This window comes from Copidosoma floridanum, unplaced genomic scaffold (assembly GCF_036245765.1).
Source record: "Copidosoma floridanum isolate Cflo_tuat_1 unplaced genomic scaffold, Cflo_Japanese_pri ptg000012l, whole genome shotgun sequence".
Taxonomy (NCBI): Eukaryota; Metazoa; Arthropoda; class Insecta; order Hymenoptera; family Encyrtidae; genus Copidosoma; species Copidosoma floridanum.
The window spans coordinates 2,853,132-2,877,835 of NW_028321889.1; the positions used below are offsets into that span (position 1 = coordinate 2,853,132).

Here is a 24,704-nt window from a genome sequence, read left to right on the forward strand (position 1 = left end):
GTGTCTCTTTTTTTTGTTTTTGTTTACAAAAATGATTCGTTTACAATAAGCGCTATCTAGCGGTAGACATTTAACATTTTTGGGGTTAGGTTAGGTTTCGTTGCATAAAAATAGATGTGTATATATATAAAAATCTCTCTCAGCAGCGTGACATATTTTACTCCGAAAATCGAAAATGAAAGATTAATTAATGGTTTTGAGCACGATAATTATTTTCATCGACGGTCGACCCCTTTTTTGTCGATGTCAAGTATTAATTATGAGTTTTTGCGAGGTTTTTCTTATCGTTGTGAAGAATTGTAGTTGAAAACAACCTGTTTTTTAGTATTTTTGCTGGTGTTTTTGATACAATAATTTACTTGTTGAGCAAACCACAATAAGGTGAGTTTTCATTTTCACATATTTCGCGGATAACTTTTGCGGAGTCTGAAAAATATTTAATTTTATGGACTAATCTTTTGGAGGCGTTTAAAAATGTTAACTTGTCATCAGATTCCTAAATGAGAAAATTTTCACTATATTTTAAAACATTTAAATAACTTATCATTGTAACCTTAGGTGTGCACTTATTAACATTGAAATATGTTTAGTTGCTTGATCCAATTTTTTTTTTTTGCGACGTTACAATGTGCTCTTATAACTTTTTCCCTGTTACTTTGCAAATATAGAAAACTTTGCAATATAGAAAAACTGCTATGACATATCATGGTCACAATATATGTGAATTATCATCCTGTTTTTCATTACTTGTTTATTCCTTAAAAAATGCATTAACCGTTAACTATTATTCAGATAACAAAGTATTTTACATTTACAAATTTTATGTTTAAGAAAAATATTGCAACTACTTTATGTTTTATTAAAGTATGTATTGCTCACTAGTTTTATGGCTTAGTTTTTTACCCAAAGTTTGTTGTTTATTCCTTTGGCTATTATGTTTCTTTACTGTTTAGTTGACCTTTGACATTATTACAGTGTTTCGATACTCAAGTAAACATGCCAGGTTGTGCAGCAGTTGGTTGCAACAACCGCAGCGAAAAGGGTTACACAATGAAGTGTTTCCCTAGGGATCCAGCCTTAAGAACAGTCTGGAAAAAAAAAGTTGGCAGAGCAGACTGGGAGCCATCAAACAACTCTTTTCTTTGCCACGTTCACTTTGATAAAAGCCAATGGCTCAATTCATCAAATGGAAAAATAAGACTGAAAAAAGGTGCCATACCTTCTATCTTCACCGTAACTTCAACAAGAAAATCTCCAAAGAAAAAACAAAAAGTACATAAAGCTGTTGAAGAGGTCAACTTGGATGAGTTTGAGGTAGAATATTTGGACAGTAGTAGTCCTCTGATTCTTGGTTTGACTAATCAAAAGTCCATGCCCAATATTATTAGCATACAATCTCAGGTAATTCAGTTCCTTATTTTTTTTCTAACATTTAAATTCTGAAAGACAATTTTCTGCATCATTGCTTGATTTTTTTTGTTCATGTTTTTATGTACTTGTTAAGTAAGTAATATTGTGTACATGCAATAATTTACAAGATACAAATTGCACAAAAATTTGATTACAATGTGGCATTGAATATATTTAAAAATTATCATAGAACGCTGAAATCACTGGACAGATTCTTCAAAACATCAGCATCTTGAGCAGCGACGCCTTCAAAAACTTACAAAACGAAAATATCATCATAGTGGCGGATGAGCACAATCGAGAAATCGGCAAGATAATCAAAGAAAACGCGTTTGTTATGCTGGAGAATGCAAGAGACAAGGAAAACGTTCAGACAAAATCAAAACCCGAAAAATCCGGGGTTGTGAAGCAAGAGGTAGAAGTAAAGGAAGAGGTTCAAGAATACAGCTCGTCGCAGCCAGTGGACTTTGATGCGATCGAGAAAAATCTCCAGGCCATCTGCTACGAAAGCGATAGTAACAACAGCAAGGATTCCTTTAGAAAAACAAGTGATAAACCAATGGAGGCAGAAAGCTCGTTTAGCCTGGAAGAATGGGAAAACGCATCCGACAGTGTAAAAGACAACTCAAACCAGGATTTTGACTCTGATGAGCCACTATCTTCAAGAATCGGTATAAAGCGGAAACGAAAGAGCAAAACTATATCCCCAGATAAAGTAGTAGCAGAATCTCCAAGCAAAACTACGGGAGTGCAAATGGATAAGAGTGTAAGAGATGTTATCAATGATTTGGAAATGGAAGACAGCGAAGAGTATGAGGAGCCGCTAAAGAAACAAGCTCTAGTCGCGAAGAGCAATCAGTCTAGTGGTGCGAGCAAAATAATTATAAAAAATAACGTTGATTTGTCGAAAAACAATTTAATGCTGTTGCCTGTAAATAACAAAAAGAGTAGTGTTGGTAACGTTAAAAATGTAAATAGTGTGAATAAATTTAGCGAACAGCAGTTAGTCTCCAAGTTGGAAGTGCAAGCTGAGGTCATTCAAACGTTAACAAGTCAACTGATCATGTACAAAGATATGGAGAGCAATGTAAAAACTTTGACTCACGAGTTAAAGATCAAAGACAAGGAAATCAAAGCACTTCAGGATAAAGTTGCTAGCGAGAAGTTATCGGAACACACAAGATTTGACTCTTACGTGGAAGAAGCGAAATCTGACTTGCATGTAAGACTGATGGATTTGGAGCGAGACGTGAAAAGCTTAACAAAGTCCAACAGCGAGGAAATAAAAAACCGTAGACTATTGGAAAGTAAAGTTCGACGTAAAGAAAATACTATAAAAGAACTGAACTGGAAACTTGAAAAGGCATCCAAGTTCCTTGAACGATCCGAAAAAAACACAAATAATTATAAAAAGAGGATGTACGAAATGCGGATGATTCTAAAGAAGCAGAAGTTGTTGAATGAAAAAAATGCTGTATTCGACAAACTTCTCACTTGCCACGCTGTTAATGAGTTTACAGACGAAGTGTTAGAAGCAGCTTTGGACATCAAGAGACTTTGTAGCTTGAAAGGCTACGAAAAACTGCTAGAGTATAGGTTTCCCCTTCCAGCTTTTGAAATCTTGGATAAAAAGTTGTCAAAGGATAATGAAAATCGTGCTATTGTAACACACAATACGCATGTTAAAAGCGAAAGTGAATCTGTTGAAAAATTTGTTGAAGATAACTGTGAATCTGTTGAGGATGTTAGTAAAACTGTACTTGAGGATTACGATGCAAATGTTGAACCTCTTAATATTTCTAGTGAAAATAATACTGCTTTAAAGAGTGATCTTTTAGTAAATAAACCTGCTGAAGTTATCGCTGATGAAGAAGATGAGGATATGAAAATGGAGGAAGAAGTTGAATATTTGGAACCTGAATTTTTGAAGAAATCAACTGACACTGTGGTACAAACTGTGCAGGATATTTTTGATGATTGTAGTGATGGTGAGGACTTGATTGAACTGAAAAAGCATATCATGAAAGAGGTGTATACTGATGATAATAGGTAAAATTTTTTATATTTTTTTTGTATGCTTAATACATTACTATCGTTTGTTTACCGCGCATTTTTTATCAAATTGTTAAAAGTATAAATATGAGATCGTAAAACGAATCACAGAAACATCAGTGACTATTATAATGGATTAAAATTTTTTCGAACAGTTCAAATGTTGAATAAGTAAAAATATTAAATATTTTTATAGTATAACAAATACTTGTAATATTGCCAAATGAAATGCAAAAAACTACAACACTGATATTTTTTTGTAAATACTAAAGAAATTGGTATCGTATGGAATTTTGTGACGATGAACTAACGAATCGTGCTTCTAATAATTATTTATATAATTAAATTATTAAAGCTTAAAGAAGAATTACAGATTTTTTTTAGCTCTATTATAAAAATACAAAAGGATTTTTGAGTTTTTAAATGTTGATATGTATTTGCCTTTAAATCGGTTAATCCTTAAGGTATACTTTTTTGAGATAATAACTTAAAGTTTTAAGTTTTTGTTCACTGTAAATTATTTTTTTAATCCAGATAAATCTTATTTTTTATATGAGGAAAATGAAAGACTGTAAATATATATTTAAATGTAAATATAGAATTTATTTCGAAATTACAAGAGAAGTCTTATACAATATTAGGCCCTTCCTGTCTCATCAAACTGTCTATAAAACAAACGAGAGGAGTCGATCCACAGTACTTCAATTAACCTTAGAAATACAAGAAAGTTATATTTTAAATGTTTTATGAATTTTTTTCGATAATAAGCCAATTTTACCAATTTCTACCACTCGAATTTCACTTGTAATGAATTTACCTACTTCAAAATTAGCAAGTAATATACGACTAATGACACACACACAAAGAGAAGCCGTTAATTTACGGTTTTTTAATTAAAAACCAAAAATATTCTTAAGTTCGGTTACAACTTATCTCGGCAGATTCTGTGCTGACGTATCAAAGCAGTTTCATCGTACTTGCGTGCAGTTTCTCGCAACTGATAAAAGTAGTTTGCAAGAAGCTTGGTGCCTTCAATATAGCAGTGAACCGATATGTTTTCTTCCTCGCTGTGAGCTTTTGCCTCGCTATTAACAATAGGTAGCATTAGGATGTTACGACTGGGCATGGAATCGCGTAATTTCAGCAGCGTGGGAAAGCCGTTGCCTTCACGAATGAAACTAGCCTCCTCTTTATACACCTGAGAAAACATTAAATGAAAAATTGCCACAAGAAAGTGATATTACATACTCAACAAAATACAGAACAATGTATTTGCACCTGTTTGGTTGCTATGTTAGCCGCTTCATAATTCCAATGCAGGCGATCTTCGTACCAAGGGTCCATGAAGTGTTCTGGATTAATACTCACTTTATTCGGCGTTTGCGATTGTTTGACTAAATCTTTAATATAGTTCAATATTAACTTATTAATTTTTTCATGCTTTTGATTGGGCACTGTACTGAAACCAATAATTAGCACAATTTTACACTTTAGTAATCATGATGAACCTATTTTTTCTTTTTTTTAATAAATAAAAAGAAAAAAAAACCGATTCTCACCGTACGGAAAATCGAACATATACTTGTTTCGGTATGTTGAGGAGATTTGCGCCTTCGCAAGAACTGTTGATGTAGTGTAGATTGAACCAAGGATATCTCCAGACGTGCATCAGTACCAGTTTAAGCTCTTCGTTGTGGCCAAGCTTGATCACACCGACGTTGTTCCGATAGTCTTTGGCATCCATTTTAATTTTGTGATAGAATGCCTCTTCGTCAGGTGTAACTGGCACGATATCATCCAAGAAATGTGGAATGTTGAAACGACCTTGGGAATCTATCAGACTAACAAAAAAATATTTTAAAAACTATCACGTAGCAAAAAAATTCTTTTTTTTTATATTTTGTCCTATCCATACGTAGAAGGGGTCTATTTTATTATCTCATAATTCTATACATCTTTAGACACTAGTTCCAATAGTCGTAACAATTTAAAAAAATCACTTTTTGAAGGGTTTAATAATAAAACAAAAGAAGTGTATCTTATCTAATTTTTATTTTTTCATTTACTTATGTATTATATTGGTCATCTCGGAAAATTGTATTAACTTATTTGTACCTAAAAACATTCATAACAATTTATCAAAGGTTCAATAAACGTTACGTTTTTAACATGTGTTGATACTAGGACACAACAAAAACATTATTTAGATTACACTGTCTTGAAGATAAAAAGTTTCCTAATTAAACAAAAGAAAAAAAAAGAAAAAAAAAAAAAAAAAGACAATACAGTTTTCAATCGGCAATCTCACAGTTAAAAAAACATGATTAAGACAATCACTTTTCATATACACATAACAGACATAATAAAAATAAAGACAAATTTGACACTCGTGCAGTACTCTTAGTAGAAAATCCGTAAACACCGCTCCATGACTTTAGAAGAAACTTTATTTCTCGCTTCCTCACACTTGTTACTACTGTCTTCATCAAAACCGCTTCTTATTTCTATGTGCTTGTCTTGCTTGCTTAATTTAAAGTTTAGCTTCTGCATAAAACTAACGTTTTATAATTCTTCCTGATTTCCGTTATAATCTTCATTACTCATGGACTCTGCTTCTTCTGTTACGTCCATGTCTTGCTTTTCTTCCTCCCACGTAGGATGATCCATAGGTTGTGAGTTCATCCAATTAGGACAAGACTCAGAAAATTCTTCATTTTCTTGTTCAAAATCATCACCATCTTGATGAAAGACATGCTCATTCGCTGTATGACTCTCATACTCGTCTTCATTGTATTGATATCCATCTTGGGTATTTTCTAGACTAGGCTGCTGCTCACATAACTGTTGTGACTCTGGATTCGGTACAGATTCGGTGACGGCGTTCATTACCCTAAACTTAAACCAACCAAGCTCACAACACACGTAAAATACCTCTTGATCATCAGGTGTCTTACTCTCACCACTGTGAGGCAAACCAATCTGTGTTGGGTTGCGCCATTGATTCTCTGGTAATTGATGCTGCACTTCCGGATTCATGATCGAGTTGTTGCTTAATTTGACGCTGCTCAAGTCAATTGGCGGTTGGATCACTTTGAATAATAATTGACCAAGCTCGTAAAAAGGCTTGTAATCGAGCTTTTTCAGCTTGTAATCGTCTCTTTCCGGTAACTCGATCGTTATTGGGTTTCTCAATGGTTTTGCTGTCACAGCGTATTTGTCGACATTTTCCGCGCCCACGATACGCCAGTGGGTTGTAACGAGTTTAGGATTGTAACCATTTAAACGTCGGAGGAACGTCTCTGGGTCATATATGCTGTTAGGTAGATGGACCTGAACTTGAATGATATCATAAAGCTCGCCCATTTTTACAGGCTGGTGCAAACGTTTTTTTACACCACCAAAATGCTTGAACATCCAGCTTTTGCTATAATCATTCACACCTATGATGATGTACATCCCTTGGCTGTAGTAAGACTTTTCGAATTGTGGCCAAGTGCCCATGGGCATTGTATCTATCTCTTCCGCAACTGCGCTTCTAAACGCATTGAAATTTGTAATTTCGAGCACTTGGTGAGGATGATTCTCATGTATAACGATCATTACTTTGGGATTCAGCCTAAATACTGGGACTGAATACAACTTGCCAAAATGCTCAAACTGTATTAGTGGCTCATTAGCCTTTGTATTGTCTTTTTTCTCTTCCTCTTCTATTTTATCTTCTTGTTTCTCTTCCTCTTCTATTTTATCTTCTTGTTTCTCTTCCCCTTCTATTTTATCTTCTTGTTTTTCATCCCCTTCTATTTTATCTTCTTTTTTCTCTTCATCGTGCACTTTTACTATATCTTCTTTTTTGTCTTCATTATACTCTTCTACATTGTCTTGTAAATTCTCACTACTAGATTCGATCTGATTTTCTTTTGGTATTGACACAGGCTCCTGAGCATCCTCTTCGTGATCTAAAATAGTTTTATCTTCAGAATCAATCGTATCCACTCTGTTGCTTTTATCAATAGACATCTCCTCTTCATCTTTGTCCATTCTTGACTTTTTTACAGTAAGCGACTCTGCTAGATCCTCAGCTTCCCTCTTAAGATTTTTCAACTTGAGATGCTCCTCATTTATCCTACCCAGGTAGTTAAACAAGGCAGTGATGGTGAGCCTCTTTTTCAGAGTTTTACTGATACCCCTTTTCCTCTTCCTTCTAGCAGTAACAGGTGCTTCGACAGCATTTACAGATTTTGCTGCGTCAGACGATAAAACAGTATTTTTCATACCCAATGGTTTATTATTGAAATTATCTAACACTTGTTTAGCTAGGCTCGACAAGGCAGCACTAATAGCCGACTTATTCGCTATAGTTGAAGTGGCAGCGGCTCTGTTAGTTACTCTTTTCACTGGCTTAGGTTTACCCATACCAGTGAAGGCACTGTTTTCTGGTTTGTTCATATTTCTACTCGTATCCTGTTTATAATAATTGTTTGGAGATTCCACAGGAGCCGGTCTGCTCGCCTGCGTATTTTGCATTTTCGGCTGACGATTGTAAAAACCCATACCCGTTGCGGCTGGTCTTGGCTTGTAATTCCCGGTGTTTGGTGCACCGTAGGGCGCATACCGTCCTGTTCCCCGTGCATTGGAATACGAACGCTCAGATCCTCCAGGTGACTGATACTGCTGGTACGTCGAGCGGGGCTGCTGATATGACATTTGACCCATCCTATTGGTGTTTTGGTGTTGTTGCTGATGCTGATTCTTAGCGGCATAGTAGTTTGGATTCACAGGGTATCCCCATTTTTTGTTCATACCACTGTTGTTATTCATATTCATGATTGCTGAATTTTATTCACCGTGAAAGTTGCTTCAATTCCTATATGTTTGCACACGTCAAGCTGTACTCATACGTGCACAATCTTCCTAACCTAACAAACCTGATGAGTTTAAATAATTATCATTGTCAGGTTCATGTAATATTTTAACAAAAAGAAAGATGATGTAAGAACAGCGGCTGCGATCAACGCGTGTATAAATATGTAAATTATATTCTCGAGACTCCTGGAGTAACCTCAGTCAGTACCGGTTTCGAAACTTTTCTTGAGATTATTTTTGAACTTGTTTTTCAATTGTAGTCTTAATAATGCAAGTAAAGGTTACTTCCACAAAGAGATATTACAATACGCAGGTCATTTGTTTATAACTAACGCTTGTTCTTGTTTTTTCCAAGTCGCATGAGGCGGCGGAGCAACGAAAGTAGCAGACAGCAGACTGCATTATTCGCCGCCCTCTCTCTCTCTCATTGACACAAAAAAAAAGGAAGGGGGGGAGCGTTGTTCCGAAAAACCTCCATGTGAAATGGCACCCCGACATCATTTAAATTTTTGTAGTTTGAAGGCGTTTGAACAGCTTGAATTGATTTCGGAACGCACCCCCACTCATCCCGGAGAGGTAAGAGGAAAAAAAGAGAGAGCGCTAAATTAAAAAAATTTGAATTCGAGTTGCCGCATTTTTATGAGAATCGGTGTTCACTTGGTCGTATCTTGAATTTTTTAAACAGCTACAGCCCACTCTCATCGAACATCAAGTTCATCAACCACAAGGTGATCCCTTAAAAAAATCCTAAAGAATAGCAAGAACCATCTCCACTCACTTGTTGAGGATAAAGAGCAGGTCTTGCATAGGCTCGCGCACGACACCACCGAAATCCCCGCTGTGAAGATCCTTACCCGGTCCGTCGATCGTCAAATTGAAGTAGCAAACACCTCGCGTTCCGTAGATGATGCACGGATAGTCCTTACCGAGCCATTTGCTCTCGGTCATCAGGACGCAATCAACACTCCGCAGGAAGGTCGTCCTCAACTCGTCCAAAATACTCTGGAGTCCCTTACTCCGACACTCGTACATCGATTCTGATGCGCAACAGAATATTAAACTAATCCACCTGAGAATGAGTCACTGCTTGTTTTGCTCACCGCATATTATTTTTATGTTGATCGGCAGTTCGATGCCCAATTCTAGGTAGCACTCGATGGCATGGATAAAACACAAAAAGGGTCCCTTCATCTTCGCCGTACCGCGTCCGTAGAGCTTTCCGTCCTTTTCCGTCAATTGAAAGGGCTCCGTTTTCCATTCTGCCCTTTGGACCTTCAAAACGTCCAGGTGACAATAGTACAAGAGGGTCTTCTTCTTTGGGTCTTTTCCAAGGATTCCTACTATGACGTTTGGTTTGTTACCCTGTGAAATCGTATTAACATGGAATGTGCACATTTATGCAGGAAAAATATTTTCACGTCAATACCTTGTATGCTTTGTAATCCGGTGTCTTCAAAACGAGGTTGAAGCCCAGGTTTTTTAATCTACTTGACGTCCATTTTATCAGTGTTTGTAAGTGATTAGCTGCTGATGGATCTGAGCTGATACTTTGAATTTTCACGATTTCCCTCAATTCGTCGACGTAGCATTTTTTACGAGAATCTATGTGTTTGTAAATCCTTGTTATATCCGGTGGAGTCGGCATTTTTTTCAAGGCAAAGAGATTTTTCTTTTCAATTAGTAGCAGAGGTTAAAATGAAATTTGATTGTGTTTTTTTTCCTCTGTACTACCTACAAAAACCTTCTTTTTTTTTTCAGTGGACTATGTTTATAGAATGAACACATTTTTAAATAAAATTTTCTTTAATAGATTTTTCGTCAGACTTAAATATTAGGTAATGTACAAGACAATTTATTTTTTCTTATTTATATCACGATGAAATTAAAAAACTATCACTAGTGATGTGAAATTGTCGTTTTACAATAAGATGACTCAAGTATTTTTTTATGAAATACATGTAAAAATCATATTTAAATACAAACATCAATAGTATCTTAAAAATAAAATATCATGTTCTTCTTAAATAACTCGTACTACCTATAAACATTTGTTTTTAGATTACTTTGATTTTTAATTTTTTTATCACTGACAATATTGAGCATATCACACAAGCACCAAGGTGTAATCGATTTATCACACGTTAACATAACATTTAAGATTGTAATAGAAGTATTTTCTATTTTAGCATTGATGGTATTTTCTATTTTGTAAGCTACATTGTTCAGACCAGTTTGCCTATCACGTTTTCTCGTGACTTCCCTTTGATTGAAGCATTTTGCCATATCCCTCTTTCTATGATTTCTGTCATGAATATGCCTGGAATATGATTCTTTGTTACAGCTAACAAGAGTCGTTTTTGTAAAAATATGAGCAAAAAAAAAAATTTTTTTCTTACTTAAAAGTACTTTGTATTCCAGTTAGAAGATTTGGTGGTCTAGTAACGTTGAGTCCAGCTTCTTTCAGTCTTACGTAGAATTCATCATCCTCCAGACCCCAGCCCCAATATTTGTTAGACATTCCATTTACTTTCAAAAAGTGTTCCCTACAAAATAAAGCAGATAATTTTATAATATACTTGAAGATATCCAAAAATAATGAAAAAATAATACTATTTGTGCACTAACCTGTTCACAAGCAAAATACCACCAATAAAAGTTGGATAGTGGTATCTTGGATGTAGTTCTGGAGATGAAATGTGCAAAGGTCCAGTCTCTGGGTAGTAATATTTCAGCTGATGATTCATGGGTAAAAGGTCTACATCGTGCATGGCAATGTAATCAAATTCTCCTTTTACTTCCAAGAATCCAACATTTATCAAAGAAGCACGATTAAATCTATACTTATCTATCTGTAAATTTTATAAATTCACTCAATCAATCTTTTCATTCTCATGGTGACAACAAGGTATCATGTTGAACGTTGAATTTTCAAACATACCTGATTTAAAATAAATACATGGTAATTAATATCTTGCTTATCAAGAAATGACTTTATGTGAGGCGCAAATATCAATAATTCTTCGAAACGATCCCTGAATGGCACTAATATGGCTAGCCGGTGTTTGGTATGCTTGAATGCACTTTTATGGACATGACGTTCATCTATATCAGTCTCTTCAGTTTTACCGCACTTGCATTGCTCTAAATTAGGAGATGTTAAGAATATTTTTTTAGATTTCTTACAACCTACATTAAGTGAAAATGTAACGATCAGAAAAAAAAAAAAAAACTTTCTTCCGATTTCATTTGTATAGAAACACATTCAAGATACTTTTTTTTGTAAATTTATTTAAAAAACAAAAAATAAGTAAACTTACCCACGTTTATAGGAGCCATGCTGATAAAAAGAGAAACGACGAAAGTGACGGCAATGCACGTGAGAACGTATTTAATCTTGAGATTCTTTACCAGCACTTCCATACTTGAGAGATTTTTGTGTATAAAATATGGGATGAAAGGGAATATGAGTGATAAAGGGTATAACAATTACGGTTTTGTTGATATTGCAAGGTGTGAAAATAATCACTACCGACAGTATCACCGAGTTCGCGACATTGTTATTGTTCGTATTTTATCGAGGGTTTAAAGATGAGGTACACATTACCACGTTAAATGAAAGAGATGCACTTTTCTCTTTCTAACTTTAATGATAATTGATAATTGCGTGTTTTTGCAGATAAAAAGTGTAAATACCTACTCATTATGATGAATGTGATCTTTCGTTCAGTGCAGACTGCAGTATAGCAGCGGCAGACGTGCAAAATTGTAGCAGCCGACAAACTGACCTAACCTTTTTTCGGGTTTGGTTGGTTGGGAAGATGACAGGAGCAGCGCGGGAGAAAATTGAATGGAAAATCGTTATTATCCAGAGGAACAGCTTTTAATTATGAAACATATTGTTATTATAATTAAACAATAAAAAAAAAAAATTGTTTAACCAAACAAAAAAGGGCATTCTCCGAATAATTGGAACAATAGTTTGGTAGGATTATTTTATATTATTGGTCCACATATTCATTTGGCGCTTGTTTGATAAAAATCCACTAGCATAAATGAAACATTAAAAGAAAAAAAGAAAAATAAAATCAACTACGCTATGCCCTAGTTCTATTTGTTGAATGCACTAAGTTGTATTATGCATCGACACAACTAATTATACTGTATGTTTTCGAATGTTCCCAAGGAATTAACGATATCAATTGGTAATGAGAGAAAAAAAATACACATAATAACATACTCGATTAGACCATTTTGTATGGATGAAATTTGAATTGTCAAATTATGTTATGCAATGCCACACAATGGTATGAAGAAAACAAAATGTTTTGAATGTAAATAATAAAAAAAAAATTTCGCAAGTAGTTCACAAGGAAGAAAAAAAAAAAATGACCCCGAGAAAGCGATTAAAATGCAAACATTGTGTCACGACCTTCGTAAACCTCCGACATCTGCAATTAACGTGAAACACGTATGTATATGATGTACGGTGAAAAAAAAAATAAAAAACACTCGTGTTTCTCTCGGTAACCTCACAACCCAAAAACCTCAAACGGGGTCACGCACGTTAATGGTAAATATAAAAATCCTTTTCATCCCTTTATTGTTGATAAAATCGGCCGATTATCGAGCGAAAATCACCCAAGTAAACAATTCATCGGCAGCGCACGAATTTTTCCGACGAGATGAAATCGAAGAAAGCGTCGCTTCTCCGTTGCTCTGGCTTGTAAATGGGAGCGCTCGATCGACGGTTATATTATCACGAGAAGAGATAAAAAAAAAAAAAAAAAAAAAACTGTGACCGTCGCGATGACCAATCAAGGGACGCCATCGTCCAGGGACGAGCTGATGTCGGAGTCGAGGAGCGAGGACACCTTTTACCGCAACAACGAGCCGCCCTCCAAGCTGGACGAGGTCCTCGATTGGATCGACGGGATTCCCTTGACCAAAAAAATCGTCGGCCGGAGCATTGCTCGCGATTTTTCCGATGCCGGTCGTTTGCCCACTGTTTCTCTTTCTTTTCTTTTCTTTTTTTTTTTTTTTTTTTTTTTTTTTTTTACCACTATTATTCCCTAGAGTCGCGTGTCGATCGGTTAACGATTTTTTGTGCTCTGCGGTTTTTTTGTAAAAATCAATCCGTTCGGTGAATCTGATTGTAATATTTGATGGCTAAATTTATCGAAAAATAAGAATTGAATTTACATCAACGGAGTATCGATGGTTGGTGGGCGCGCCAAACGATCGTACAATTAACAATTTTCGAGGCATCGTCTCGCGGTGGGTAAAAAATAAACATTAGCGCAAAATTACAGTACTAATGTCGGAGGTCCTCAAGTTCTATTACCCGGGAATCGTGGCGTCGCACAATTACATAACGTCGAACAGCATGCAGGGCAAGCGGGACAACTGGAACGTCCTGAACCGCAAAGTTCTCACGAAGATCGGTATGCGCCTGAGCCCGGAGACGATAGACCAGCTGGTGCACTCGCAGGGGGGCGTGATCGAGAGGATCCTCCTCGACTTGCGCAACCAAAAGCTCGTCTCGCACGACACCAAAGTAGACCAGAGCACTACCGATCTCATCAACAACAACGCTGGTGAGCTTTTTCCCACCTTACCGATCCGTACCCCCTGGTTGAGCTTGTTTTTTTGTGTTTTCGCAGCCATGGAGTTGACCCTGAAAAAGATCTCCGTGAAAAAGAGATCCATCTTCAAGTGGTCGATCGACTGCGTGGCCGGTTTCTTCGTCGGACTGTTCAGGGCGATACTCGCGGTGGTGTGCTTTTGGAGGTGGTTTGCCGAAAAGTCGGCCGAAAAAACTCAAGGGCGTCTCAAGGGTATCGGCGTTACCGCACATGAATTAACTTTTTGAGGGGGAAAAAAAAAAAAAATAGAACAGATCGGTAAACGCGTTCTCGTTTGTGTATGGTTCCGACAGACGGCGAGGAGCGGGAGATTCGCAACATCTACCTGAAGCCGATCGGTATTGCGGAGCACAATAGCGAGGCCATTAAAACGCTGCGGCACAAGGTTGCTTTTCTCGAGGGCACGATCAAGCTCAAGGACGCGAAAATCGCCTGCCTGGAAAACGAGCTCTATCGTTGCGGTAACGGCGCCCACGGGCATTACCACGCCGCCGAAACCGTGAACTCGTCCAGGATGAGTATCGAGTGCGCTGGTAAAGCGTGGCGAAGACCGAGGACTCAAATTTAATTACCTTTTTTCTTTTCTTTTTTTTTTTTTCCATTCGCTCGCGTGGCTTTTAAAAATTTTCAGTATCTTGAACACTCGTTTCTGACGTGTTTACGTGAGATAAGGATTTTGTACGATGTGTATTTTTAGAATCGGCCTTGTTTTTGCTTTTGTTTTGCATATACACTGATTTTTGTACAAATCTATGGCACTTTTTTTGTGCGGATAAAATAAAGGGTTTTTTTTTTTTCAACGATGAGTTTGGGATTTCTTCGAGTTGACGGAAGGAAAAAAAACTTTAGGATTTAAATTAATTATAAAATCGCGGTTTTAATCGATACATGCAATAATTATCTTACAATTGTTCTAGAAAATAATTTACACTTTATTTTTTTAAAAACCAGAATCTCATTCTTCTCATCTTCTCGCGTTAAAAAAAAAATAAAAAATATATATATAAATATATATTCCAGTACTATTTAGGTATCAGTTTTGTGGTGCAAGATTTGTTTAGGCCAAGTAGAAAATCAATAATTCATAGTTGAACTTTTGAGGGTAAAAAAAATCACCGAAAGAATATAATTTTAAATCCTAACTCACTGTTTTTACGTCATTTATATATTAACATTATTTATATATTTTTACATTATTTATACATTGATGCAATATTTCAAGTGAAAAACAAATTCAATATATTTTCACATCTTTAGAATACGACTAAATCTCAAAGGTGCTAAAACCCATAGTTCGGCTTACTTGCGAAAATATACAAACTCCGTTCTCTTGAGCAACCGATTGAACAAAAAGTAAAAAATTCTTCCCGTCCTCACACTCTGCACGAGCAAAAGACACATGTGGGTAAAATTATTTTATGGAATTTTCCACACTCGTTTTCCAGGCTTAAGTGCATTTTTTTGCTAAACAAAAAAAATTGTCATTCGTCGCTATTAACGATGCAATATAGGAAAAAAAAATTTTTTTTAAGTCAAATAAACGTAATACATTTTAAATATTAACGTTTATCGTAAAATATTTGAAATCAACAACTATATAAACATTTTTTCAAGTACTTTGACTATTATTTTACTATTATAGTACTGTGTAATTCATCGTTTATCCTGTAAACAATTTCGTCAAGTACAGTGGTGCTTGAAAAATTTTTTTCATCGCTAGCAATGCATGAAAAATTATGTATCGCAAAAAAAATAGAAAAAGTATCCTCATTTAATTCCGGCAACACAATGTAGTGTCAAAAAATTTTGATCCTACACAGCGCATCGTCAAAAATCATCGGAGTAGGTACAGCTCTCATAAAAACAACGAGCGCAAAAGTTCAAAGCAAAACAGGTTGTATATACGTGTGCGTAAACATACGAAAAATCCCACGAAAAATCCTGACCCAGGAAAATATTTTTTGTACCTCTGGGTCTTGTCATATATATACGTAGCTCTGTATCAATGTTTAGAGATTTTTAGGGTTGGCAAAAAAAAGTAACTCGAAACGTTTTCTCTCTCTTTTTTTTTCGTTTGGAACATACGATTGCCTTTCCTCAAAAAAACTCAAAAAAACTCACAAAAGGTGCAGGAATCTTTTCGTGGAGTCTCCAACGTATACACAGGCATATACACGGGAAACGTCTTACCTGCCGCACCAACCAGCTGGCTATACTCTCTCTATTTTTTTTCCATTCCCCTCATCACATACACGTATAGCGAACTTGGTAAGATTGAAGGTATATACCGTAAGTATCTCTTTACTCGACCGAACCGGCTCGAGCAGACGCTCTCAAGCTGTCCCGAAGCTAGGATCGCCAGTGTAACTGTGAGTACCGTATTTTCGCATCCTATACTTGTAAGACGCGTACGCGGCTTTTTTTTTTTTTTTTTTACTTTTTTGGTTCATTTTTTGGTATCGAGATCGGTGAGTATGCGAGTATCGGTAAGAAAAGGATTTTGGAGCTATTTTGGTAAAGTGAAAAATATATATCTTTCGTACACGATACAATGCCGATTTCGTTGAAAATTCGTAAACGACAGCATCCTGCAGTTTATCCTTTGGATAAAATAAATGCAAAATCAATGAAATAATTTAAGTAAACGCCGAACAAGTTGCGAGATGAGATTTTTTTTTTTAATTAATATTGTGAAAGTATCCTCTTTTGTAAGCGATCGGTCAAGTGTTGCTTGTAACAATAAGTCATCAAGTGTACCGTAATCGTTAAAAAAAAACAAAAAAAAAACAAAAAAAACACACTCTTATATGATTTTAATTGACGAATGGCCCATAATAATGATTTGCTTCGAGAAATCATTTCCGAGAAAATTGTTAACAAAAAAAAAATGTCGATTGTCATTATTGCCAACATGTTAATGAGACAGTGCTCGTGTGTTTTATTATCAAGTTTTTGCATCCTCCTTTTTTTTTCTTCTTATTTCACGAACGAGAGCTCAAAAAGCAAAGACATTTTACTGGCAAAAAATACAAATTCATCATCCCGACGATTGCGTGTATCGTAAAAAAAAAGCATAGCATTTATATACACCTTAGCTTTTCTATAAAAAACAATAATGAGCAACATAAAACTACTAAAAAAGTGATGAATTAGTAACGATGAAAATTTTTTCTAACGTGTAAATAGGATACAGACACACATACACACACATGCACGCGTGCAACCGGTTGCCATTCACCTTGACAGTACAATTGAAAATATATATGCATCCCGATCTTTTCTTTCAATGTTCACCCAAATATTTCCTCTCTTCTCGCATTCATGCCAATACGACAAATGCATGTATAGCATATACGCATATTAAAATGCCTATATTCTATTATACAGCATCTCGTGTACTTAATTAACGGCATCTGCGTGTGCGCGAGGAGAAAGTTTGGAAAGTTAAGTATATATTATCTCCTCATCCATACTTATACAGGTATACTTTTACTCGCCAAGTTCGACGGCCAAGGCTATATCTTACGCGCTCTCCTCCCCAGACGTATACGCACGCACTGTTAGTTAATTTGATTGGAAATTGCGGAAAATCCCGTCAATTTCTCTATATGGAACCGTGTGTTTAGGAAAGTTTTACGCTTTTTGGTGAAGTTTTTTTTTTTTTTTTTCGTTTACAATACATTTTCACACTGTGATAAAGGTACCCTCGTGAGTTATGGATAAATATATTTGGCGGTACGGGGAGTCCCCGGGTGTTTTTCCCACGAGCGCGTCACAGCACCTGAACAAGGAAGCTGTAGTTTCGTGATATCACTCCTTTTACAACAAAGTACATAGTTTTCCGAGGCAGTGATGAGTGATTGGGCAATTTTGCGCTGCTCTCTTAATATCTTATTCGTTTACTTACGTTGTGTGTGTGTGTACCAAAATGCAAAAGAGCCGGACTCGGTGCACCGATATTTATGTATACCGGTAATGCGAAATATACGAGAGAACGTGAGCGGGTAAGCATATAAGGTATACGATTGCATCCGGGAAACGGGAACACGATTGAGAAAGCCTCTTCTGCACCTGCAGTGCTACGCTGCCGCTTCTTTTTCTCTTTGTTTTGTTTTTCATCACATGTACACATATTATGTAGGAAAGCTCAAAACGCTCGACATCTCGATTATTTGCATTTGGAGTATTAGGTATAGACATTCAATTCATTCGACTGAATAAGGCACTTTTCTTTCTTTTTTATTTTTTTTTTTCTTTTTTTTGTTGTTATTATTACATTGACACGTGTTCTCCTCTCATACTCGTGTAGGGTATCAATCAATATGTACCTCATTAAATATTCGTTCGGTATCGTTGCATCATTTATAATGGTCCTTTTCTCGCAAAGCAAGCAAATAGACGTTTTATTGAAAAAAAGGTGGCACATCTCGTTTTTTTATAACTTTGAAGAATAAAAAAAAAAAAAAGATTTTTCTCAACTACTCACCGACGAATGCAACTATTTTTTTATTTTATCATTATTATTATTATTATTATTTTATTTTTTCACCTTGCAGACATTTAAAAAACTCGACGATCGTCATCTCATCCATACAAGCATCATCACACCTGCATCCACGACCATATCATATATACGCAAACTATGCAGTACCTGACGCTGTGGTCGTGCTCGATAATCCTGCTGGTGCTGTCAGCCGCGGTGATAGGCGGTGTAATATTCCTGCTGGGTCTCCTGCGATTGTACGTGTACCTGTCGACCGGAGTGTGCAAGAGCCGGGCCAACATGAAGGGCAAAACGGTCCTCATAACTGGCTGTACCTCCGGCATTGGCCGCGAAACTGCTCGCGATCTCGCGAAACGCGGGGCTAGGGTCATCATGGCTTGCAGAAACGTCGTCGCTGCGACAGCGCTCAAAGGTAATTATTATTCATTGCGGTGTGTGTACAATACATCAAAGGGTTGGCCAAACTAATTGATTCATCATTGATCGTTCAACCCCTCTTTGTCGGATCGTATAAGGTTTTCATCCGTTGAAAATTGATGTTTTTTTTTTTTTTTTTTTTTTTTTTTTCTCTACAGTCTTTTCTTGGGAAAAAGTTGAACAAGTAGGTTTTTAAATTACTACGCACAAACTTTTTTTCATTGCTTGGTCTGTGTTTTAAATAATATCTTCTTTTTTTCTTTTTTTTTACCCGTCAGATGATTGTTTTGTCGTAATAACAAATATGATTATTAGTTTTTTTTTTTTTTTTACTTTCATTAATAATAAACTGTCTCCAACATACATGTCGATTTCTTCTCTGCTGATAAAAAAAAAAAAAAAAATTTCGTATTTTCGAATGTCTGTATGCACTTGCTTATTTTTAATCTGCATTCACTTGAATGTCAATAAATCTTTTGCGGGACGTACATGAATATTAATGTCAAGAGAAACGAGGGAAAAAATTTAGAAATCGCACTTTTTGGGTACTCAAAAACTTTCTGCAAATACATTAGCTTATTCCAGTCAGTTCCAGTAAGACACCATAAATTAAAAAAAAAACTCCTCCTTGACTTTGCAACAGTATTTGATCGCACCAATAAAAGTATTCCAAAGCAAGAAAAAAAAAAACTAAGATTGATACGAGCTCATCACTTCAACGTGAAAGTAGCTCATGATAAATCATCTCGGATCGCATAGCGGGTGTCGTTGCACTTCTCATAAGTTGTACATCAGGAGTATACACGTGAGCGCGAATCGCGCTCGTGTTTCGATCTCGCGTGAAAAGAAAGTTCAGCGAATCTAATCGAGAATCTAGTTTCATCTACTCGCGTGTTTCGCAAAAACTTCCGTTCGTCGGGGAAATTTTAAATCATCCAGCTGAAAGGTATTTCGAAAGTTGTGGGTTTTTTTTTTTTTTTTTTTTTTTTTTTTTGGTCTTTTTCTTCGCACGTACAAGCGAGAAAATTTCTACGAAAATGCCAAGTTGGCACTTTTTGCACACTGATAAACAAAACGTTCTTGGTGCCACAAACGATTTTATCTTTTGCCTTAGAGTATCGTGTCTCTAAGTATTATGATTTCATTAAACAACAAATCTCAAAGAAATATGATTTTTTTGGTATTCACAAAATATATAATGTAGCACTTAGTAATGATTTGATATAACTTCACCATAATTAAATTAAGATTTTTAAGCACTTTAAATAAATTTTTGTTTTTTCGACAAAAGTGTATTTTTTTCTAGAAATCTTTATCATTTATCAACATTCACAATGCAATACTGAAAAAAAATTTTTTGTGTAGCAGATAAATGCAATCAGTTTTATAAAACATAGCTTACTGTAATGTATTTGAATAAAACATTCAAGTATTTACATTAAGTAGTTTGAAAAATTTTTTTTCATTTTATTGATTTGTTTTCTTAATTTAAATGCAACATTTTTGCTCAAAAAATAGCACTAAGCACTGTATTATAAATAATCATAAAAAAAACAATGTTTTAACATAAACAATGTATTACATTTTTAGCAAAAAATTGTTTTCATAACAAAACTGTCAAAATACCCATGGCCAAATTCACATGTAATCATGAAATAAAATAGATTGTTATTTAATTTTACTACCAATTGAATTAATTGTATTCAACACAAAAATCTACCGTAAAAGGAAAGACTTGTTGATTAAGCGATTCATTAACAATCGATTATTAATACAATCAGCAAAATATTTTGGCCACTTAAACAATACCACGAAAAATCAAGTATTTTTTTGCTGTTAATTTGATTTTTAATAAAAATACTGAAAAGAAGAAGTTCACTACATGTATTGTAGTATCAGCAATAATTGAAGAAACGCGTAAAAAACCGCTTTTACCAATAAAAAAAAAAAAAAAAACATTTATAAGTAATAATCTCTGATAATTCGTCTACAGATGAACTAGTAAAAGAGAGCAGTAACAACGAGATCGTGGTGCGCAAGCTTGACCTTTCGTCACTGGATTCGGTGCGCGACTTTGCCAAGCTGATAAACCGCGAGGAAAACCGGCTCGACGTTCTGATCCACAATGCCGGCACTGCCGAGATGTTCAACAAAAAAATCAGCGACGACGGCATCGAAATGACTATGGCTACCAACCATTATGGACCTTTCTTGCTTACCCACCTGCTCGTAGGTTAGTCGGATTTTTTCAATCATTTTTTTATTTTTTTTATTTAAGTTCATGCAAGAGAAAAAAGCCAAATGGTAATCATATCATGATTCAGATGTCCAAACAAAATTGCCCCGTCCAGTGGTTAGCTATAAAATCCCAGTAATGTCGATCAAATACATAATAATTTAATATTTATTTCATTGGTCATCAAAAATTTCGATGGACAATAAAACAAAGACATGATTAGTCTCTAATGTATTTCTATGATTTTAGCACGTAAGTCGAGTGAAGTGATGTTTAGGTATTTTATTCGCGAAACGAGTATCAATTTGTCAATAAAAAGACCAACACGAATTTTTTCTTAAATTTTTTTTTTTCCAAAAAAAATTTGCTTGTCATTCAATTTTTCTATATTCTCTAACCAAGTTACTTGCAACTGTTTACCGCGAAATTCTATGAATACGTAAGGTCATTTCGATGTAAAAAAAATAATTTACCAGCTTTGCTAACTACCTCGAATTTGCACAGTACACAAACATGTCGTTTCAATGCGTCTCTTTGATTTCTAAATATATAAAAAAAAAATTTTTTCAATAAATTTTTGAATTGTACATGTGCACAAAGGCTTCTTTTTCACCGTGAAACTTAATGATGTATAATTTTTTTTGTTTTTGCCAATTTATTTATTTATTTTTTTTTTTTATTGTCACGGGAAGCTTTCTGTATGGTTTTCAACGTCAACGAGACGAGGCACTGAAAAGTTTCACAAAAAATTAAGTAATAAATAACTAAGAAAAAAAAAAATTCCTTTCCAATAGACTAGACCAGTAACTTCGAACGTATTGGTCAATCGATCCAGGTTTTTGTCCATAATTAATAATTGTAGATTAGTTTTCAATAAAACTTACATCGTCTCCACTGGCTTTATCTTACATACACGTAATTACAAAAAAAACAGGATGAAACTTTCAGTCCCACCGACTCGTTATCCTTGCAGATGATAAGAAACTACTAATCCATTCAGTGGAAAAAAACCAATATTAAATTAGCGGGGTTCATCGACTAAAAAAAGGCATAAAATTCACATATATAGGCTTCTATACCTTAATCACCTACGCAGTTAATTGTTAAAGATCATGAATATATATGTATTTCCTTGCGTATAAAATATATTTAAAAAAATCCCCTGAAATATCCCAACAACGCGAATAATTCTCGCAGATCTTCTGAAACGCTCGGCACCGAGTCGCGTGGTCGTTGTGGCATCGGAACTCTACCGGCTGTCAACCCTGAACCTCGACAATGTCAACCCAACGACTTCGCTGCCCGCCTACCTGTACTACGTGTCCAAGTACGCCAACATCGTGTTCAGCCTAGAATTGGCCCGTCGCCTCGAGGGCACCGGGGTCACGGTGAATTGCCTTCACCCGGGCATGATTGACAGCGGGATATGGCGCAACGTGCCGGCCCCGCTCTCCTGGGGACTGTGGCTCATCGTCAAGGGATTCTTCAAGACGCCCGAACAGGGGGCCCAGACGACGCTGCATCTCGCTGTGGCCGAGGAACTCAAGACCGTCAGCGGAAAGTACTTTTTGGACTGCCACGTGAGTCTTTCGATTTTTTACATTATTTGGTACATGGGAAAAAACTAATACTCGTTGATTGTCGCGGACTCTCTTAAAATTAGCATTGGCACGGGTTTTTTTTTTTTTTTTTTTTTTTTTTTATTATTTTTAGGCTTACCTGTCACTGGTTTTAATAGTGGTTTTTTGTAAATTAATTTATTGGCGAGTCTCATTGTTAACGTTAACTCGTGTACGTTTTTTCTGTTTTTTTAAAAAAAACCGCCATCGGTACGGCTGTTGACGATATTTTTATTTATTTTTTTGGTTTTTTTTTCCTGAATGTTCGAAAAAAAAAAATTATAATATTAACATAATGTTTGTCCTAGTAGCTATGAAAATTGTTATTTTTTTACGATGAATTTTCAAGTTAATACGTTCATAGGCTTTAAGATGTATGAATTTACAAAAAATGCATCATTTTTAACTTTTTAAGAATTAAAGTTTTTACTAAAAATCTAGATGTGCAAATCGTACTAAGTTAACAAGTTTTTCACCCAAAAAAATATAAAAAATTACTTTCCGGAAAAATTTAAGAACTATAATTGAAAAAAGTTCATCGTGGGTCAAGAACATTTGCAAGGAAGAATTTCAAACTTGAAAAAAAATAATAAAAACCAGTCTACTGGAATTATATGGTATGATTTCAACACACATTTTTTCTAAGCGACATACTGCTATTTTTATATAAAAAAAAAACATGTTTCTAACCCGCTTTTAGCAACACATTATGTTCTTTGACTGAATTTGATAGTAAAAAAAAAAACTTTGGTTGATAGTAATATTTCAAAATTATTTTATAAAAATTTTCATAATTATAATCACATGATTTTGTTTTCACGTAAACAGAACTACAATGGATTTTTTAATTTATAAAAGTAGTAAAAAAAAATTATATACTCAACGTAGATATATTTTTCGTTTTTAGGAGAGCAGTTTGTCTTCAGGTGTCAGCGATCCAGCCAAAGGTAAAAAGTTCTGGGAGTTAAGCGAGAACCTCGTGAACCTTCAGCCGACAGACCCTAAAATATAAAGTCAAAGTAATATAAGAATTCAAATTTCATTTCCGTCCTCTTGAACGTATTATTTTTATTTTTAACTTTATGTATATGTCTATAGACTTTGGTTTGAATTTTTATATTTATATATTTTTAAGTTGATGCATGATAAAAATACTATAGGTAAGAATGAACGACTACTTTTGTTTTGTTTAACAAAGAAAATTTATGTAGACTGTTATATATGTTATATAAATTATACTCCATTAATTTATAATATGTAGTACGTATGAAAGTAGTATTCGAAAGGTTACTTGTACAATTATTTTTTTTAACTCTGGGATGAATTACGGAAAATAATGTATCTATTGAATGTAAAAATGAATTAAACTAGTGTTCGTTTTGAACGCAGAATCTTTTTAAATTGTTTGTATTTAATAAAATCTAGGATTGAACAATGAAGTGTACATACTTGATAACAAACCCACATTTTATTACGAAAAAAAAAACTTGACTGTCAAAATCTTTTTCCAATATAAATTAAATAATTAACCCACTTTAGAAGTTATTTAAACTAGAAAGGTCGAATTTTTCAGCAGTGAACGACAAAATTTTTTTTTTTTTCTGTTCCTAATAACCCATGAATTGCCGCTTGTTCTTTCGATAATATGATTATCTTATTCAGTTGAATTTCAGTGATCTGAAAGCCTGGTACTTTCACTGAAAAAAAAAAAAATTCCACGTGACAAATAAAAAAAAAAAGATAGAGAGATCCAACAATCTGCAAAACAGAAATATCTGAAAGAGAGGTATTGGATTTGAAGAAAATTTTTTTGTATGAAGGATCAATTTCTGAGGTTTATCTGCAGTGCAGACTTTTACAAGTCAATCTGACGGACCAGTTTTTCCAAACTACAAACCACAAGTAAAGCGGTTTTCAATTTTAAATACATTATGACACTAAAAAACAAGAAAAATAAACTC

General features: G+C 35.0%; 5 protein-coding genes across 6 annotated transcripts; 3 read left to right on the top strand and 2 right to left on the bottom strand.

The window, feature by feature from the left end:
- Nucleotides 1-182: 182 nt before the first annotated feature.
- Nucleotides 183-4,097, top strand: LOC106638466 (uncharacterized). The gene is made up of 3 exons (XM_014351621.2): nt 183-381; nt 976-1,401; nt 1,601-4,097. The coding sequence occupies exons 2-3, from the start codon at nt 997-999 to the stop codon at nt 3,461-3,463; spliced, it is 2,268 nt and encodes a 755-aa protein (XP_014207107.2). The 5' UTR covers nt 183-381; nt 976-996; the 3' UTR covers nt 3,464-4,097.
- A 145-nt stretch (nt 4,098-4,242) lies between these two features.
- On the bottom strand, nt 4,243-9,970 carry LOC106638468 (cytosolic non-specific dipeptidase-like). The gene is made up of 6 exons (XM_014351622.2): nt 9,752-9,970; nt 9,426-9,687; nt 9,104-9,362; nt 5,022-5,303; nt 4,741-4,921; nt 4,243-4,660 (listed from the first exon to the last, which is right to left on the bottom strand). Exons 1-6 carry the CDS (start codon nt 9,968-9,970, stop codon nt 4,385-4,387), a joined length of 1,479 nt encoding a protein of 492 aa, XP_014207108.2. The 3' UTR covers nt 4,243-4,384.
- A 277-nt stretch (nt 9,971-10,247) lies between these two features.
- Nucleotides 10,248-12,048, bottom strand: beta4GalT7 (beta-1,4-galactosyltransferase 7). Its single transcript, XM_014351709.2, has 5 exons — nt 11,643-12,048; nt 11,264-11,466; nt 10,951-11,174; nt 10,722-10,868; nt 10,248-10,642 (listed from the first exon to the last, which is right to left on the bottom strand). Exons 1-5 carry the CDS (start codon nt 11,743-11,745, stop codon nt 10,360-10,362), a joined length of 960 nt encoding a protein of 319 aa, XP_014207195.2. The 5' UTR covers nt 11,746-12,048; the 3' UTR covers nt 10,248-10,359.
- Nucleotides 12,049-13,131: 1,083 nt separating this feature from the next.
- LOC149375095 (uncharacterized) lies at nt 13,132-14,535 on the top strand. Its single transcript, XM_089590470.1, is given in 4 exon segments — nt 13,132-13,315; nt 13,635-13,919; nt 13,986-14,159; nt 14,222-14,535. Coding segments are annotated over 4 exon segments (957 nt in total).
- Nucleotides 14,536-16,298: 1,763 nt separating this feature from the next.
- On the top strand, nt 16,299-24,144 carry LOC106638470 (retinol dehydrogenase 14). Of its 2 annotated transcripts, none has more exons than XM_023389916.2 (5): nt 16,299-16,336; nt 18,524-18,883; nt 20,882-21,121; nt 22,322-22,704; nt 23,651-24,144. In XM_023389916.2, exons 2-5 carry the CDS (start codon nt 18,610-18,612, stop codon nt 23,753-23,755), a joined length of 1,002 nt encoding a protein of 333 aa, XP_023245684.1. In that variant the 5' UTR covers nt 16,299-16,336; nt 18,524-18,609; the 3' UTR covers nt 23,756-24,144. The 2 variants fall into 2 exon arrangements, with proteins under 2 accessions (XP_023245684.1, XP_023245685.1); XM_023389917.2 differs by having other exon boundaries at nt 16,311-16,336; nt 18,616-18,883.
- The last annotated feature ends 560 nt before the right edge of the window (nt 24,145-24,704 follow it).

Bases quoted from the DNA above. Each gene is read 5' to 3' on its own strand.
- LOC106638466 (XM_014351621.2), top strand. From the start codon at position 997: ATGCCAGGTTGTGCAGCAGTTGGTTGCAACAACCGCAGCGAAAAGGGT. The intron at 1,402-1,600 runs GTAATTCAGTTC...AAATTATCATAG, and splicing joins TTATTAGCATACAATCTCAG to AACGCTGAAATCACTGGACA.
- LOC106638468 (XM_014351622.2), bottom strand. From the start codon at position 9,970: ATGCCGACTCCACCGGATATAACAAGGATTTACAAACACATAGATTCT. The intron at 9,363-9,425 runs GTGAGCAAAACA...GTTGCGCATCAG, and splicing joins CAACATAAAAATAATATGCG to AATCGATGTACGAGTGTCGG. The intron at 5,304-9,103 runs GTGAGTGGAGAT...TTTTTTTGTTAG, and splicing joins CTGCTCTTTATCCTCAACAA to TCTGATAGATTCCCAAGGTC.
- beta4GalT7 (XM_014351709.2), bottom strand. From the start codon at position 11,745: ATGGAAGTGCTGGTAAAGAATCTCAAGATTAAATACGTTCTCACGTGC. The intron at 11,467-11,642 runs GTAAGTTTACTT...CTCCTAATTTAG, and splicing joins CATGGCTCCTATAAACGTGG to AGCAATGCAAGTGCGGTAAA. The intron at 10,869-10,950 runs GTTAGTGCACAA...TTTATTTTGTAG, and splicing joins GGTATTTTGCTTGTGAACAG to GGAACACTTTTTGAAAGTAA.
- LOC106638470 (XM_023389916.2), top strand. From the start codon at position 18,610: ATGCAGTACCTGACGCTGTGGTCGTGCTCGATAATCCTGCTGGTGCTG. The intron at 21,122-22,321 runs GTTAGTCGGATT...TAATTCTCGCAG, and splicing joins GCTTACCCACCTGCTCGTAG to ATCTTCTGAAACGCTCGGCA. The intron at 22,705-23,650 runs GTGAGTCTTTCG...TTTCGTTTTTAG, and splicing joins AGTACTTTTTGGACTGCCAC to GAGAGCAGTTTGTCTTCAGG.